Source organism: Anas acuta, unplaced genomic scaffold (assembly GCF_963932015.1).
Source record: "Anas acuta unplaced genomic scaffold, bAnaAcu1.1 SCAFFOLD_285, whole genome shotgun sequence".
Lineage (NCBI taxonomy): Eukaryota > Metazoa > Chordata > Aves > Anseriformes > Anatidae > Anas > Anas acuta.
The window spans coordinates 210-16,903 of record NW_027076226.1 but is presented as its reverse complement, the minus strand read 5'-3'; the positions used below and the strand labels follow the sequence as shown (position 1 = coordinate 16,903).

The 16,694-nt window shown below is 63.1% G+C and overlaps 1 protein-coding gene across 1 annotated transcript; it reads left to right on the top strand.

The window, feature by feature from the left end:
- Nucleotides 1–821: 821 nt before the first annotated feature.
- SPTBN4 (spectrin beta, non-erythrocytic 4) lies at nt 822–14,117 on the top strand. The gene is made up of 19 exons (XM_068668620.1): nt 822–974; nt 1,086–1,237; nt 1,449–1,622; nt 1,706–1,797; nt 1,881–1,961; nt 2,081–2,196; nt 2,611–2,723; nt 3,440–3,627; nt 3,715–3,832; nt 3,915–4,073; nt 4,647–4,949; nt 5,028–5,178; nt 5,440–6,310; nt 6,389–6,526; nt 7,373–8,129; nt 8,972–9,174; nt 9,389–9,479; nt 11,365–11,505; nt 13,845–14,117. The coding sequence occupies exons 1-19, from the start codon at nt 857–859 to the stop codon at nt 14,109–14,111; spliced, it is 4,233 nt and encodes a 1,410-aa protein (XP_068524721.1). The 5' UTR covers nt 822–856; the 3' UTR covers nt 14,112–14,117.
- The last annotated feature ends 2,577 nt before the right edge of the window (nt 14,118–16,694 follow it).

Here is a 16,694-nt window from a genome sequence, read left to right as displayed (position 1 = left end):
AGGGGCTGTATGGGGTGCTGGGGGGGCTGTATGGGATTTGGGGGGGGGGCTGCAGGGGAGCCGGGGGTCTCTATGGGGTGCTGGGGGTGCTGCAGGGGGGCTGAGGGGTCTCTGGGAGACGCTGGGGGGGCTGTATGGGATGCTGGGGGGGGGGCACAAAGGTGCTGGTGGGGTCCCTGTGGGATTTTGGGGGGTGGCTCTGGGATTTTGGGTGTCTCTATGGAGTGCTGGGGGGGCTGCATGGGATTTTGAGAGGGCTGCAGGGGGCCTGGGGGGTCTCTGTGGGGTGCTGGGGGGCCACAAGGGTGCCGGGGGGGTCTCTGGGATGCTGAGGGGGCGGTATGGGATTTTAGGGGGGGCTGCAGGGGTGCTGGGGGGTCTCTGCGGGATGCTGGAGAGCTGTATGGGGGGCTGGGGAGAACTGGGGGGGGCTGCATGGGATGCTGGGGGTCTCCATAGGAATTTTGGGGGGTCTCCACAGGAATTCTGGGGGGTCTCCATGGGATTTGGGAGGGTCTCTATGGGGTGCTGGGGGGCTGTAGGGGCGTTGAGGGGCTCTCTGGGGGGTGCTTTAGGGGGTGCTGCAGGGGTTGCTTTTCGGGGGGGGCTGCACCAGATGCTCTGGAGTACCTAGGATGATGTGGGGGGGCTGCTGTGGGGTCCCCCATTGCCCCCCCCCTTACAACACCCCGCAACTGAGGTGCGGAGGAGCCCCCCTTAATCCAACAAAGTGAAAGGGGGGCACAACGGATGGACAGACAGACACATTTCAGGGGTGTCCCCCCCCCCCCACGACCCTATCTCCCCCCCTAATAAAAAAAAAAAAAAACTAACCCCCCCCCCCCCCCCCCCCCAGATGGCGACCGAGGTGGACACTATGGAGGTGCCGCAGAACAACAACGGCCCCTGGGAGGGTCCCGACCCCGCGGCCACCGCCAAGCTCTTCGAGTGCTCCCGCATCAAAGCCTTGGCTGGTGGGACCCTGCCCAGCACCCAGGGGTGCTCCAGGGGGGGTTGGTGGGATTGGGGAGGGTCCGACGGGTTATTTGTGTCCTCCCCCCCCCCGCCCCCCCCTATTTGGGTAGACGAGCGGGACGCGGTGCAGAAGAAGACCTTCACCAAGTGGGTCAACGCGCACCTCGCCCGCGCCTCGTGCCGCGTCGGGGACCTCTACGCCGACCTCCGCGACGGCTACGTCCTCACCCGCCTCCTCGAGGTGCTCTCCGGGGAGCAGCTGGTGAGAAACGGGGTCCCCCCGGAGCCCCCCCCGCCCCGAAAAGTCACCCCCAACTCTTCCCAACCCATCCATCGCCGCAAGACCCAAGCGGGGCTCCAACCATCTCCGTAGGGTTCTTGGTGGAGGCTTAGCAGTTTTTCGGGGGGGCAGATTCGGGGTGTTGAGGGGCTGTGACCCCCCCCCCCTCCTTGTTTTTTTTTTGGGGTGTCAGCCCAAGCCGACGCGGGGCCGGATGCGGATCCACTCGCTGGAGAACGTGGACAAGGCGCTGCAGTTCCTCAAGGAGCAACGCGTGCACCTGGAGAACGTGGGCTCGCACGACATCGTGGACGGCAACCACCGCCTGACCCTCGGCCTCATCTGGACCATCATCCTCCGCTTCCAGGTGGGCCGGCCGGGGGAGGGGTCCCTCGGATTTGGGGACGGGGTCCCCAGCCCCGGTGGCAGCGCCCCATTGGCTTCATCCAGATCCAGGTGATCAAGATCAAGACCGAGGACAACCGCGAGACGCGCTCGGCCAAGGACGCGCTGCTGCTCTGGTGCCAGATGAAGACAGCAGGGTGAGTGGTGGCACCGTCCTCACGCCAGGATGGGTCCTTCCCCCCCAAAAAAAAAGGGGTGACCTTCCCCTTTCTACCTGCAGGTACCCCGAGGTGAACATCCAGAACTTCACCACCAGCTGGAGGGACGGGCTGGCCTTCAACGCGCTCATCCACAAGCACAGGTTGGCCACGGGGTTTGGGGCTCCTCCGTGGGGTTGGTGTTTTGTGGTTGTTTTTTTTTGGGGGGGGGGGAGGAGGACACCCCAATATTGGGCTCTGCGTGGCTGTGTCCCGACTGCAGGCCGGATCTCATCGACTTCCACAAGCTGACCAAGTCCAACGCTACCTACAACTTGCAGCAAGCCTTCAACACGGCCGAGCAGCAGCTGGGGCTCAGCAAGCTGCTGGACCCCGAGGGTAGGGACAGGATGGGACAGGACGTCCTCGTGTCCCTGCTGCTCCTGGAGGACTCCGTCTGTCTGTCCGTCCACCCATCTGTCCACCCATCTACCTATCCATCTCTTCATCCATCCATCTACACGTCCGTCCATTCATCCGTCCCTCCGTCCGTCCATCCATCCATCCATCCATCCATCCATCCATCCATCCATCCATCCATCCATCCGTGTGGGGTGCGAGGTCTTCTCCACCCACCCACCCACCCGAATCTCATCCAACCCATCCTCCTCACCCCATCGCTCGCTCCTCGTTAATTGCTCCCCGCTTTGTTTGCTGCCCCTGAGGACTTCTTCAGCCCGGGGACGGGGACGGTGGCGAGGGGGGCATTTTGGGGGCAGGGAGGCTCGGGGCCGACGCTTCGCTGCCCGGCAGATGTCAACATGGAGGACCCCGATGAGAAGTCCATCATCACCTACGTGGTCTCCTTCTACCACTACTTCTCCAAGATGAAGGCGCTGGCCGTGGAGGGGAAGCGCATTGGGAAGGTGGGCGTCGGGGTGCCCCCACATCACTCCGTGGGGTGCTGGACCCCCAACCCCACGGGGAGCCCCCTCCTGTACTCTGTGGGGGGCTCCGTGGCTCTATGAGGTGCCACAGCCCAACAGGTGCTGGGTGGTGTCCCACGGGATGCACCCCAAACCTTGCACGGTTCCTCGGGGGGTTGCAGGATGCACCCTTGCACCATGCATGGTTCCTCGAAGGGTTGCAGGATGCACCCCTGCACCACGTGTGGTTGCTTGAGGGCCACAGGTGCATCCTTGCACCACGCACAATTGCTTCAGGTTTGCAGGATGTATCCTTGCATCATTCACGGTTGCTCAAGGGGCTGCGAGATGCACCCCCAAACTGTGCATGGTTGCTTGGAGGGGTTGCAAAATGCACCCCTGCACCACAAGTGTGGTTTTTTTAGTCCCACAGGTGCACCGTTGCACCATGCATGGTTGCTTCTGGATTGCAAGATGCAACCCTGCACCAGTTGTGCTTGAGGGTCGCAGGATGCGCCCTTGCACCATGCACAGTTGCTTCAGGGTTGCAGGATGCATCCTTGCACTATGCATGGTTGCTCGAGGGGCTGCAAAATGCGCCCCTGTGCCACGTGTGGCTTTTTGAGTGCCACAGGTGCACCCTTGCACCATGCATGGTTGCCTCGGGGGGGTCTGTGGGAAGGCCCCCTCCAAGCCGTGCACGCCCCCGTGCCCAGGTGCTGGATCAGGCCATGGAGATCGAGGCCATCATCGAGCGGTACGAGGCGCTGGCGGCCGAGCTGCTGGCCTGGGTGCAGCACACCGTCACCATCATCAGCAACCAGAAATTCGCCAACTCCCTCACCGGCGTGCAGCAGCAGCTCCAGGCCTTCACCGCCTTCTGCACCCTGGAGAAACCCGTCAAGTGAGGGTCCCGGGGAGGGGGCAAGGGTTGGGGGGGACAAGGTTTGGGGGGGCACATTCTCACCTTCTGTTGCCCAACCTGTGAAAGGTTCCAGGAGAAGGGGAACCTGGAGGTGCTGCTCTTCACCATCCAGAGCAAGCTGCGGGCCACCAACCGCAAGCTCTACGTCCCCAGCGAGGGCAAGAGCATCTCCGACATCAACAAGGTGCTGGTGGGACGGGGGCGAGGTGCGCCCCCGGGGAGACCCTCGGGGCAAAACCCTGTTGCGACCTCCCCCCCCCTCGTAGGCTTGGAGCTGCCTGGAGAAGGCAGAGCACGAGCGGGAGGTATCGCTGCGCAACGAGCTGATCCGGCAGGAGAAGCTGGAGCTGCTGGCCCAACGCTTCGACCACAAGGCGGCCATGCGGGAGACGTGGCTGAACGAGAACCAGCGGCTGGTGTCGCAGGTGGGGGCTCGGCAGGGGGGAGGGGGGACGTGGTTCTGGATGCTGTGTGGGGTTGGGGTTCCTGGGGAGAACGGTGGGGCTGGTGTCAGTGAGTTCCTGGTGGGCACCCCGAGGGCCAAGGTCATGCCAAGGGTTGGTGATGGCCAATCATGGATTGATTTTGGTTGGAGAAGACCCCAATGGCCAAGTCCAACCATCAACCGGTGTTCCCAGCTTGCTGGGACATCCCCATGGGGTTCTGCTCTCCAGTGTGGTGCACCAAGACCACCACAAGAGTTGACATTGCCCAAGGATAGATTCCTTTTGGTTGGAGAAGACCTTCTAGGTTACCCGGTTCTACCATCTACCAGTGCTCCCAGCTTGGTGGGACGTCCCCATGGGGTTCAACTCTTCAATGCAATGCACCAAGCCCATCCCAAGGGTTGGTGATGCCCAATCAGACTGGTTGTAGAAGACCTTGGTGGTCAAGTCCGACCATTAACCAGTGCTTCCAGCTTGGTGGGACGTCCCCATGGGGTCCATCTCTCCTAGGTGGGGGGCCCACCTTCCTTACAACATCTCCCCCCACCCCAGGACAACTTCGGCTACGACCTGCCGGCGGTGGAGGCGGCCATGAAGAAGCACGAGGCCATCGAGGCCGACATCTCCTCCTACCAGGAGCGCATCCAGGTGGTGGTGGAGCTGGCCCTGGAGATGGAGTCCGAGGGCTACTACGACACCAAGCGCATCAGCGCGCAGAAGGACAACATCCTGCGGCAGTGGGGGCTGCTGACCGAGCTGGTCCGCGCCCGCCGCGCCCGCCTCGAGCAGAACTTGGCCCTGCAGAAGATCTTCCAGGAGATGGTCTACATGATCGACTGGATGGAGGAGATGCAGGTAGAGCTGGGGGACGCTGGGCATCCCCGAGGAGGACGCGAACTCCGGACCCCATTGGCTTCACCCACCGTTCCCCAGGTACTGCTGGTCTCCAAGGACTTGGGGAAGCACCTGCTGGAGGTGGAGGACCTGCTGCAGAAGCACGGGCTGCTGGAGGCCGACATCTCTGCCCAGACCGAGCGGGTGCAGGCGCTCAATGCCGCCGCGCTCAAGTTCTCGGAGCTGGAGGGTAACGGGGACCACCAGGGTGGGGGCCACCGGGTTGGATGCCACCAGGTTGGGTGCCACCCGGTTGGGTGTCACCAGGTTGGTTGCCACCAGGTCACTAGGTTGGGTGCCAACAGGGTAGGTGCTACCACACTGGTTGCCCCCAGGTTGGGTTCCACCAGCTTGGTGCCACCAGGATGGATGCCATCGGGTTGGGTGCCACCAGAGGGGCTGAGCACAGGGGTCAGGACCTTCCTTGCTAAGTCATCTTCTCCTGCCCCAGGCTACCAGCCCTGCGACCCTCAGATCATCTGCAACCGGGTGAACCACGTCCAGACGTGCCTGGAGGAGCTGGGGGAGATGGCGGCCAAGAGGCGCAAGGAGCTGGAGGACTCACGCCAGCTCTGGGCCTTCTTCCAGGAGATGGAGGAGGCCGAGGCTTGGATCCGTGAGAAGGAGCAGATCCTGGCTGCCAAGACGTGCGGCCGGGACCTGAGCAGCGTGCTGACGCTGACCACCAAGCACAAGAGCATGCTGGGCGAGCTGGGCAGCCGGCGGGCGCTGCTGCACCAGACCATGAAGCGGGGTGAGCAGATCCTGGCCAAGAAGAGGTTCAGCCCCGGCGGGATCCAGGAGAAGATCCGAGAAGTCCGCCTGCGCTGGAAGAAGCTGGAGGAGGTGACGGGGCTGCACCAGCAGCGGCTGCAGGAGGCCCTCAACTTCTTCCAGTTCAGCGCCGAGACGGACGACCTGGTGGCCTGGCTGCAGGACACCTACCGCATCGTCTCCAGCGACGACTTCGGCCACGACGACTACTCCACCCAAGCGCTGCTGCGGAAGCACCGGGCGGTGGTGGAGGAGGTGGAGAAGCACCGGGCGGCCGTGGTGGCCCTCCGTAAGCAGCTGGCGCTGCTGGCGCCCGAGCACCGCCAAGGGGTGGACGTGCAGATCCGCGTGGTGGAGGTGGAGCAGCTCTACGGGGAGGTGGCCGAGGTGGCCGTGCTGCGGCAGCAGTGGCTGCAGGACGCCCTGGCCGTCTACCGCATGTTCAGCGAGGTGCACGCCTGCGAGGTCTGGGTGGACGAGAAGGAGCAGTGGTTGGAGAGGATGGAGGTGCCGGAGGAGCTGGATGAGGTCGAGGTGGTGCAGCACAGGTGCGGGGTGGTGGGGACCGGGCACCCGGTGGCCACCGTCCGTCGGGGACACTGATGTCCCCATCCTGCTTGGGGCAGGTTTGAGAGCCTGGACCAGGAGATGAACAGCGTGATGGGCCGCATCCTGGACGTCAACCAGGTGGTGCAGCAGCTGGTGGAAGGAGGCCACCCCAGCTCGGAGGAGGTCCGTGCCTGCCAGGACCACCTCAACAGCAGGTATCGGTGTGGGGAGGGGGCAGCTTGATGGTGCACGGGGCCAAGCACACCACAAGGGTTAGTGATGGCCACTAGGGTAGATTGATTTTGGTTGGAGAAGACCCCAGTGGTCAAGCCCAACCATCAACCAATGCTCCCAGCTTGTTGAGATGTCCCCATGGGGTCCAGCTCTTCAACGCAACGCACCAAGCCCACCACAAGGGTTGGTGATGGCCAAGGGTAGATTCCTTTTGGTTGGAGAAGACCCCAATGGCCAAGTCCAACCATCAACCAGTGTTCCCAGCCTGGTAGGATGTCCCCATGGGGTCCTGCTCTCTGGTGCAGTGCACCAAGTCCATCCCAATGGTCAGTGATGCACAATGATGGATTGATTTTGGCTGGAGAAGACCCCAGGGGTCAAGTCCAACTGCCAACCAGTGCTCCCAGCTTGGTGGGATGTCCCCATGTGATCCTGCCCTCCAACTCAATGACCAAGCCCATCCCAAGGTTGGCAGTGGCCAAGTCTAGATTGATTTAGATTGGAGAAGACTTCAATGGCCAAGCAACCGGTGCTCCCAGCTTGGTGGGACATCCCCATGGGGTCCAACTCTGCAACGCAACGCACCAAGCTCACCACAAGGCTTGGCCATGCCCAGTGATAAATTCATTTTGGTTGGAGAAGACCTTCTAGATCATCAGGTCCAACCACCAACCAGTGCTCCCAGCCCGGTGGGATGTCCCCGTGGGATCGCGCCCTCCAACGCAATGCACCGAGCCCACTGCAAGGGTTGGCCATGCTGAGGCCAGGCCTCCTCGTGGAGGCAGAGCCTCCGCAGGGCTCCATCCCCTGCTTGTCCCCATCCCCAGGTGGAACCGGGTGGTGGAGCTGGTGGAGCACAAGAAGGGGCAGCTCAGCTCGGTGCTGAAGATCCAGAACTACCTGCTGGAGTGCGCTGAGATGAAGGCGCAGGTGCGGGAGAAGCGCAAAGCCATCGAGGCCACGCAGTCGGGCGGTGGCGACCTGGGCGGCGTGCTGGCCTTGCAGCGGCGCCTCTCCACCATGGAGGCCGCGCTGGTGGTGCTGGAGCCCAGGCTGGTGGAGCTGCAGCGTGAGGGCGAAGCCTTGGCCGCGGACCACCCGGGGCGGGCCATGGAGGTCCTGCTGCCCTTCGAGGAGATCAGCGAGGAGTGGGAGGCCCTGAAGCGGGCGCTGCAGGGCTGCGAGGACTCGCTCAGCGTCGCCGGGCGCTTGCAGCAGTTCATCCAGGACCTGGACAACTTCTTGGGGTGGTTGGTGAAGACCCAAGCGGCGGTGGCCAACGAGGAGGTGCCGGGCAGCTTGGCTGAGGCGGAGAGGCTGCTGAACCAACACGCGGCGCTCAAGGAGGAGATCAACGGCTACGAGGAGGACTACACCAAGATCCAGGCGGCCAGCGACCTCCTGGTGCTGGAGGAGGCCGAGGTCCCCTACCTCTCGCTCCAGCAGTGGCTGCAGAAGCTGGACGCGGGCTGGGGGAAGCTGCTGCAGAGCTGGGAGGCTCGCCGGGAGGTGCTGGTGCAGGCGCACGTCTTCCACCTCTTCCTCCGCGACGTCAAGCAGTGCGAGGCCAGCCTCTACAACCAGGTTGGCCTTGCCTCCTCAGGGCCGTCACAGCCCCAACGTGGGGGAGAGGATGGGAGGGGAAGAAGGGCTTGGTGGCCTCCGTGGGGAAGGCGGGGAGGAGATGGAGAAGGTGGGCTTGGTGGCCTCCACGGGGAGGATGGAGAGTGGAGAGGTCTGGAAGGAGAAGGGCTCGGTGGCCTCCGCAGGGAGGAAGGAGGCTGGGGAAGGCTGAGAGGAGAAGGAGAAGGGCTTGGTGGCCTCCATGGGGAAGGCTGGAAGAAGGGCTTGGTGGCCTCCATGAGAAAGGCCGGGAGGAGATGGACTTGGTGGCCTCCATGGCCTCCATGGGGAAGACTGGGAGGAGAAAGGCTTGGTGGCCTCCATGGGGAGCATGGAGGCTGGGGAAGTCTGGAAGGAGAAGGACGTGGCAGCCTTCATGGGGAAGGCTGGGAGGAGAAGGGCTTGGTGGCCTCCATGAGGAAGGCCAGGAGGAGATGGACATGGTGGCCTCCATTTGAAACACTGGGAGGAGAAGGACTTGGTGGCCTCCATGGCCTCCATGGGGAAGATTGGGAGGAGAAGGCCTTGGTGGCCTCCATGGGGAGGATGGAGACTGGGGAAGGCTGGAAGGAGAAGGACGTGGCGGCCTCCATGGCCTCCATGGGGAAGACTGGGAGGAGAAGGGCTTGGTGGCCTCCGTGGGGAAGGCCGGGAGGAGATGGACTTGGTGGCCTCCATGGCCTCCATGGCCTCCATGGGGAAGACTGGGAGGAGAAGGGCCTGGTGGCCTCCACGGGGAGGCCGCAGCGGCCCTGCAGGCGACACCAGGCCATCTCCTACCCCCCCCCCACCCCCCACCCCAGGAGTCCACGCTGGCCCACGCCGAGCTGCCGGACACGGTGGAGGCCGTGACCAACGCCATCAAGAAGCACCGGGACTTCAGCACCTCCATGGAGCTCGGCCTCCACAAGGTCCAGCTGGCCCTGCAGGCCGGCGAGAGCCTCCAGCGCCAGGGCAACCTCTACAGCGCCCGCGTGGCGGAGGCCATGGACTCCCTCCGCACCAAGTAGGCGCCCCCCCCTCCCAATTGATGGGTGCATCCTGGTGGGCCTCCACCGCCCCGTGCCTCAGTTTCCCTTCGGGTCACAGCGGCGTTTTGGGGGAATGACGGACACTGGGGGGGGGTTGTTGTGGTTGTTGTGGTTGAGGGGGGGGCTGGAGGTTTAAAGGAGGGGTGGGGGGGTTGATGCGAGCCCTCCCCACCCCCTGGCCCCCCCCAGGAGCCACCGCAACGCCGAGCTGGCGCAGGAGTGGATGCAGCGCCTGCAGGACCACCTGGAGCTGCAGCAGTTCCTGCAGGACTGCCATGAGGTAGGGGCCGAGACCCCCCCCCGAAAAAAAATAAATCCACGCTGGGGATTCCCCAAAAAAAAATTCACACTGGGGCGGTCCCCACCGGCTGCTTGGGGGGGCACAGGGGGACCAGGATGTGTCCCCCTCCCCATGCCACAGGGCTGGTGGCCCGTGGGGCGGGGGGGCGCTGTTTTTGGGGGGGCTGTGTGCTATTTTAGGGGTCTGGATCCTAATTTGGGGGTAAGTATCTCATTTTAGGGGGCTGAATTCTATTTTGGGGGTGCTACATCTTATTTTGGGGTCTGTATCATTTGGGGGGGCTATGCTGTTTTTGTGGGGCTACATGTTATTTGGGGGGCGCTGCATCCTATTCTGGGGGGACTGTATCCTCTTTTGGGGCTCTATATCCTATTTTGGGATGCCGTATCCAATCTGGGGGGCTATATCCTATTTTGGGGGTGCGGCATCCTAATCTTAGCAGGTTGCATCCTCTTTTTGCGGTACCGTATCCTATTTTGGGGAGGCACATCCTATTTTTTGGTACTGCATCTTATTTTGTGGGGCTGAATCCTTACTTTTGGGGGCCACATCCTATTTCTGGGATGCTGCGTCCTGTTTTTTGGGTGCTGCATCTTATCTTTGGGGTGCTACCTCCTATTTTTGATGGTCTGTATCCTATTTTTGGGGTTGCTGCATCTTATTTTTTGAGTGCAGCATCTTGCTTTTGGGGTGCTGCATCCTATTTTGGGGGGGACAAATCCTATTTTCGGGTGCTGCCTCCTCTTTTTGGAAGACTGCATCCTATTTTGGGGGGCCACATCCTATTTTTGAGGTGCTTCATCCTCATTTTGATGGGCTGCATCCTATTTTTAGGGTGCTTCACCCATTTTTTTGGGCACTGCACTTAATTTTTTGACTGCTGCATCTTGTTTTTTGGGGTGCTTCATCCTATTTGGGGGGGGGACTTAATCTTATTTTGGGGTGCTGCATCCTCTTTTTGGAAGACCGCATCCTATTTTGGGGGGGCATATCCTATTTTTGGGGTGCTTCATCCTCATTTTGATGCACTGCAGCCTATTTTGGGGTGCTGCAGCCTATTTTTTGGGTGCTGCATCTTATTTTTTGAGTGCTGCATCCAGTTTTTGGGGTGCTGCATCCTAATTTTGGTGGGCTGCGTCTTATTCTTGGGTGCTTCATCGTGTCTTTGGGGTGCTGCATCCTACTTTTGGGGTGCTGCATCCTATTTTTGGGGCGCTGCGCCTTCCATTTTGACTGCTGCCTCCTATTTTGGGGTGCTCCATCCTCATTTTGATGGACTGCAGCCTATTTTTGGGGTGCTGCATCTTATTTTTTGAGTGCTGCATCCAGTTTTTGGGGTGCTGCATCCTATTTTTTGGGCGCTGCGCCTTCCATTTTGACTGCTGCCTCCTATTTTGGGGTGCTCCATCCTATTTTTCGGGCGCTGCGCCTTCCATTTTGACTGCTGCCTCCTATTTTGGGGTGCTCCATCCTCATTCCGATGCGCTCCATCATATTTTCGGCTGCTGCACCCCCTTTTTGCCGGGCTCCATCCCCTTCTTGGCACGCCGCAACCCCACTCCCATCTCCCCTGACCCTTATTTTCGGGTCGCCCTACCCCATTTTCGGGGTGCCCAACCCCTCCGCGGGGGGGCTCCCCCCTTTTTTCGGGCCCCGGGGTGGGGGGGTGGGGGGGGGGGGTTGGCAGGAGGCTGGGATCCGGCCCCGTGCGCTCCGCCCGGCTGCTGCAGGGCTCTGCGGCATCGCGCCCCATGCAACCGCGCAGGTACCGACAATTGGGCTGGGGGGGGGGGGGGCAGAAGGAAAGCAGGGGGGGGCTCCCCGATTTCGGGGGACCCTCGGCGACCCCCCGAGCTCTCCGCAGCTGGAAGGTTGGGTCGGGGAGAAGGTGGCGATGGCGCAGGATCCGGCCCCGGAGCAGCGACCCCATAAGCGCTGGCTCCAGCACCAGGCGTTTATGGCCGAGCTGGCGCAGAACCGGGAGTGGCTGCAGCGCATCGAGGAGGTAACCAAAAAAAATTCGGGGGGGGGGGTCCCCAGGGGGGGGTGGGGGGGGTGGGCTTCTAATCCCCCCCCCCCCCCGCATCCAAGCTTGCGCCGCCGCAGCTGCATCCCCGCGTGAAGGGGCGGGGGGCTTTGGAGGGGATGGGGGGGGGGGGGGGGGGGGGGGGGTTGGAGGGGGGGATGCGGCGCTCCTGGAGCCCCCCCCCCCCTCGGTGCGGCCCCTGCTTGGTGCGAGCCCCCCCCCGCCTCACCCCAATGAGCCCCCCCTCCCCGCCAAGTGAGCCCCCCCCCCCCTCGTTGAGCCTCCCCCCCCCATTGCAACCAACCCCCCCCCCCGATTGCACAACCCCCCTCTGAGCACCCCCATTGCCTCTCCCCTTTGAGCCCCCCCTTTGAGCCCCCCCAATTTCACCCCCCCTTTGAGTCCCCCCCATTTCATCCCCCCCACTGCACCCCCCCATTACACCCCCCCATTACACCCCCTGTATTTCACCCCCCATTACACCCCCATATTTCACCCCCCTGCACCCCCCCCATTTTGCCCCCCCATCCCACCCTCCCCACACGCCCCCCCCCAGCATTTCCCATTGCATCCTTCAGCAGCTGCCCCCCCCCCGCCATTGCAGGCCCCACTTCATGGCAGCCCCCCCCCCCAAAAAAAAAATACCCCCCCCACTGCCCCCATCCTGATCGCCCCCCCCTTCGCTGCACCCCTTTTCCTGCACCCACCCCTTGTTGCATGCATGCCCCCCAGCCACACCCCTCCCCCCCCTGAAAACGCATCTCCCCGGGTGCCCCCCCAAAATCTAAATACCCCCCCAAAAAATTTATACACCCCCCCACTGCCCCCCAAAAAACTGCACCCCCAAAAAATGCACCCCCAAACTGTACCCCCCCAAAAAATTGCACCCCCCAAAACCTTCACCCCCCAACCTGCCCCCCCTTATTGCCCCCCTTTATTTTACCCCCTTTATTGCCCCCCCCCTTTATTGCCCTCCTTAATTGCCCTCCCATTTATTTAACCCCCTTATTACCCCCCCTTTATTGCCCCCCCCCCCTTATTGCCCCCCCAAATGGGGGTCCCCATCCTTGCCCCCCCCCCATCCTTGCCCCCTCCCCTCCGGGCACACGTGTGTGTGCACGTGCGTGCCCCCCCCCCCCCCGGCACATGTCCCATGTCCCCCCCCCCCTTTACACGTCCCCCCCCCTCGCCCCCCCCCCGCCCGCGCTCCCCTCTCGCACGGCTGCACCCGGCCCCAAATCGCCGCAGCCGCTGCAGCCACTTGTGAGCTGGGGACATTTTTTGGGGGGGGGGACATGTTGGGGACACCGTGGGGGACACATACACACACAGGGGGACATTGGGGGGGTGGGGGGGACACGGGGATGCCCCGGGTGGGGGTTAGGGACCCCCCCCCCGGCTTGGCAAGGTCCTTGAGCGCTGTGGTCCCCGTGTCTGTCCCCGTGTCCCCTTGTCCCCATCCCTGTCCCCCCACCCCGTGTCCCCCCATCTCTGTCCCCTTGTCCCCCCCATATTCTCCTGACCCCCTCCACGTCCCCCTGTCCCCCATCCCTGTCCCCATGTCCCCCCCCATCCACATCCATGTCCCCCCCTCCTCCTCTCCCCATCCCACGTCCCCCTGGCCCCATCCACGTCCCCGTGTCCCCACATCCCCCCATCCCCATGTCCCCATCCATGACCCCACACCTCCTGTCCCCATGACCCCACACCTCCTGTCCCCATGTCCCCACATCCCCCTGTCCCCCTGTCCCTGTCCGTGCCTCCCGTCCCCATCCATATCTCCCGTCCCCATTCCCATCCCCATATCCCCACGTCCCCATCCCCATCCCCATGTCCCCATCCACGTCCCCCTGTCCCCATGTCCCCGTCCCCATATCCCTGCACCCCCACATCCCCATCCCCACGTCCCCTGTCCCCATCCCTGTCCCCACATCCCCGTCCCCATGTCCCCATCCCCGTCCCCATGTCCCCACCCTATCCCCACGCCCCCACCCACGTCCCCCTGTCCCCATCCCTGTCCCCATGTCCCCATCCCTGTCCCCATCCCCATATCCCCACCTCCCCACATCCCCATCTACGTCCCCCTGTCCCCATCCCTGTCCCCATGTCCCCATCCCCGTCCCCCTGTCCCCATGTCCCCACCCTATCCCCACGTCCCCATCCACGTCCCCCCGTCCCCACGCCCCCACCCACGTCCCCCTGTCCCCATCCACATCCCCCCATCCCCACATCCCCATCCCTGTCCCCCTGTCCCCATGTCCCCATCCCCATCCCCACTCCCCCACCCGCGTCCCTCTGTCCCCCCCCCCCGTCCCCAGGAAGGCCAGCAGCTCCTGCAGGCCAAGCCGGCGCTGGCGGGGGCCGTGGCCCCACAGTTGGCAGCGGTGCGGCAGCGCTGGCAGGAGCTGGAGAGCGCGGCCCAGGCGCGGGGGCAGCGGCTGCGGGCGGCGGGGGCGGCCGAGCGGCTGCAGCGCGGCTACGCCGAGCTCGACCAGCGCCTGGCCCGCCTGGAGGAGCAGCTGCGGGCGGCCGGGGGGCCCAGCCCAGCGCCGCCATCGGCACCCAGCTCCGAAGGCTGCAGGTAAAGGGTTGGGGAGGGGGGGGGGGGGGGAAAGGGGGTGTCGTGGGGGGGGGATGGAGGGGTTGGAGGGGGGTTTGGGGTCACTGGAGGGGGTTTGGGGGGCGTTGGGGGGCGTTGGAGGGGGTTTGGGGGCATTGGAGGGGGGTTTGGGGGCGTTGCGGGGGGGTGGGGGCATTGGAGGAGGGGTTGAGGTCACTGGATTGGGGTTTGGGGTCATTGGATTGGGGTTTGGGGGGGTTGGGATCATTGAAGGGGAACTTGGGGTGTTGGAGGGGCATTTGGGGGTGTAGGAGGGGCATTTGGGTCACTGAAGGGGGGCTTGGGGTCATTGGAGGAGGGGTTGGGGGCGTTGGAGTGGGGTTGGGGGCATTGGAGGAGGGTTTGGGGAGGTTGGGGTTGTTGCAGGGGGTTTGGGGGTGTTGGAGGGGGTTTGGGGTCATTGGATTGGGGTTTGGGGGGTTGGAGGGGGTTTGGGGGCATTGGATTGGGGTTTGGGGGGGTTGGAGGGGTTTGGGGGCATTGGATTGGGGTTTGGGGGGTTGGAGGTGGGTTTGGGGCATTGGAGGAGGGGTTGGGGGTGTTGGAGGGGGGGTTGGGGGCGTTGGAGTGGGGTTTGGGGGGGTTGGGGTCATTGGAGGGGTTTGGTGGCGTTGGAGGGGGGTTTGGGGGCATTGGATTGGGGTTTGGGGGCGTTGGAGGGGGTTTGGGGTCATTGGATTGGGGTTTGGGGGGGTTGGAGGTGGGTTTGGGGGCATTGGAGGAGGGGTTGGGGGTGTTGGAGGGGGGTTTGGTGGCCTTGGAGGGGGGTTTGCGGGCGTTGGAGGGGGGTTTGGGGGCGTTGGAGGGGGGGTTGGGGTCATTGGAGGGGGTTTGGGGTTGTTGGAGGTGGGGGGTTGGGGTCATTGGAGGGAAGTTTGGGGGTGTTGGAGGGGGGTTTGGGGGCATTGGAGAGGGGTTTGGGGAGGTTGGGATCATTGGAGGGAGCTTGGGGTGTTGGAGGGGCATTTGGGGTCACTGAAGGGGGGCTTGGGGTCATTGGAGGGGGGTTTGGGGGTGTTGGAGGGGGGGTTGAGGTCATTGGAGGGGGGGGTGAGGGTGTTGGAGAGGGGTTGAGGTCATTGGAGGAGGGTTTGGGGTCATTGGAGGGGCATTTGAGGTCACTGGAGGGGGGGTTGGGGTCACTTGATTGGGGTTTGGGGAGGTTGGGTCATTGGAGGGGGGTTTTGGGGTGTTGGAGGGAGGTTGGGGCCATTGGAAGGGCATTTAGGGTCACTAGAGGGGGTTTTGTAGTCATTGGATTGGGGTTTGGAGGGTTGGAGGGAGTTTGGGGTTATTGGATTGGGTTTGGGGGGATTGGGGTCAAGGGTGGGGGTTTGGGGGTGTTGGAGGGGCATTTGGGTTGCTGGAGGGCATTTTGGGGGGGTTGGGGTCATTGGAGAGGGGTTTGGGGGTGTTGGAGGGGGGTTTGGGGGCATTGGAGGGGGGTTTGGGTCACTGGATGGGGGTTTGGGGTCATCGGATGGGGGTTTGGGGTCACTGGATTGGGGTTTAGGGTCAGTGGAGGAAGGTTTGGGGTCATTGGATTGGGGTTTGGGGGTCTGGGGGTCATTGGATGGGGGTTTGGGGTCACTGGATTGGGGTTTAGGGTCAGTGGAGGAAGGTTTGGGGTCATTGGATTGGGGGTTTGGGGGTCTGGGGTCATTGGATGGGGGTTTGGAGTCATTGGAGGAGATGTAGGGGGAGTATTGGGGTCATTGGATTGGGGTTTGGGGTCATTGGAAGGAGGTTCAGGGGATATTTGGGGTCAAGGGAGGGGAGTTTGGGGGGATTTGGGGTCATTGGGCCGGGGTTTGGGGGCATTGGAGAGGTTGTTGAAAGGGGGTTTGGGTGGTGTTTGGGGGTATAGGGGGGTTCTGTGTGAGGGTTGGGGGGTTGGAGGGGTGTAGGGGGGGTTGGGGTCATTGGAGGGGGCTTTGTGGGACATTTGGGGTCAAGGGAGGGGGATTTGGGGTCATTGGATTGGGGTTTTGGTGTTTTGGTGGTGTCGGAGGGGGGTTTGGGGTCATCAAAGGAGGGTTTGGAGGATATTTAGGGTCAAGGGAGGGGATTTGGGGTCATGGGGTTGGGGTTTGGGGAGGGTTGGGGGTCTTGGAATGGGGTTTGGGGGGTATTGGGGTGTGTGGGGGGGGTTCTGGGTGGGTGGGGGAGTCCTGGGGGTGCTGGGGGGAATGTAGGGGGGTTTGGGGTGACGGCGTTGGGGTTTGGGGGCATTTGGGGGGTTGGAGGGGGATTGGGGGGATTTGGGGGGTTGGAGGGGGTTGCAGCTGGTTGCAGCACCGGTTGCAATGGGCGCCCAGCACCGCGTGCACGAGGAGCTCAGCACCACTGCAGCAGGGGCTCAGCCCCATTGCTATAGGGTCTCAGCACCCCTGCACCGAGCTCAGCCCCATTGCAATCAGGTCTCAGCATCTTTGCAGCAGGGTGTCAGCACCACTGCAGCGAGCTCTCAGCCCCGTTGCAATAGGGTCTCAGCACCCTTGCACCAAGCTCAGCCCCATTGCAATGCGTTCAGCACCATTGCAGCAGG

Coding starts and splice junctions, on each gene's coding strand:
- SPTBN4 (XM_068668620.1), top strand. CDS start 857: ATGGCGACCGAGGTGGACACTATGGAGGTGCCGCAGAACAACAACGGC. Junction 1,962..2,080: donor GCGCTCATCCACAAGCACAG/GTTGGCCACGGG, acceptor TCCCGACTGCAG/GCCGGATCTCATCGACTTCC. Junction 8,130..8,971: donor AGGCCAGCCTCTACAACCAG/GTTGGCCTTGCC, acceptor CCCCCACCCCAG/GAGTCCACGCTGGCCCACGC.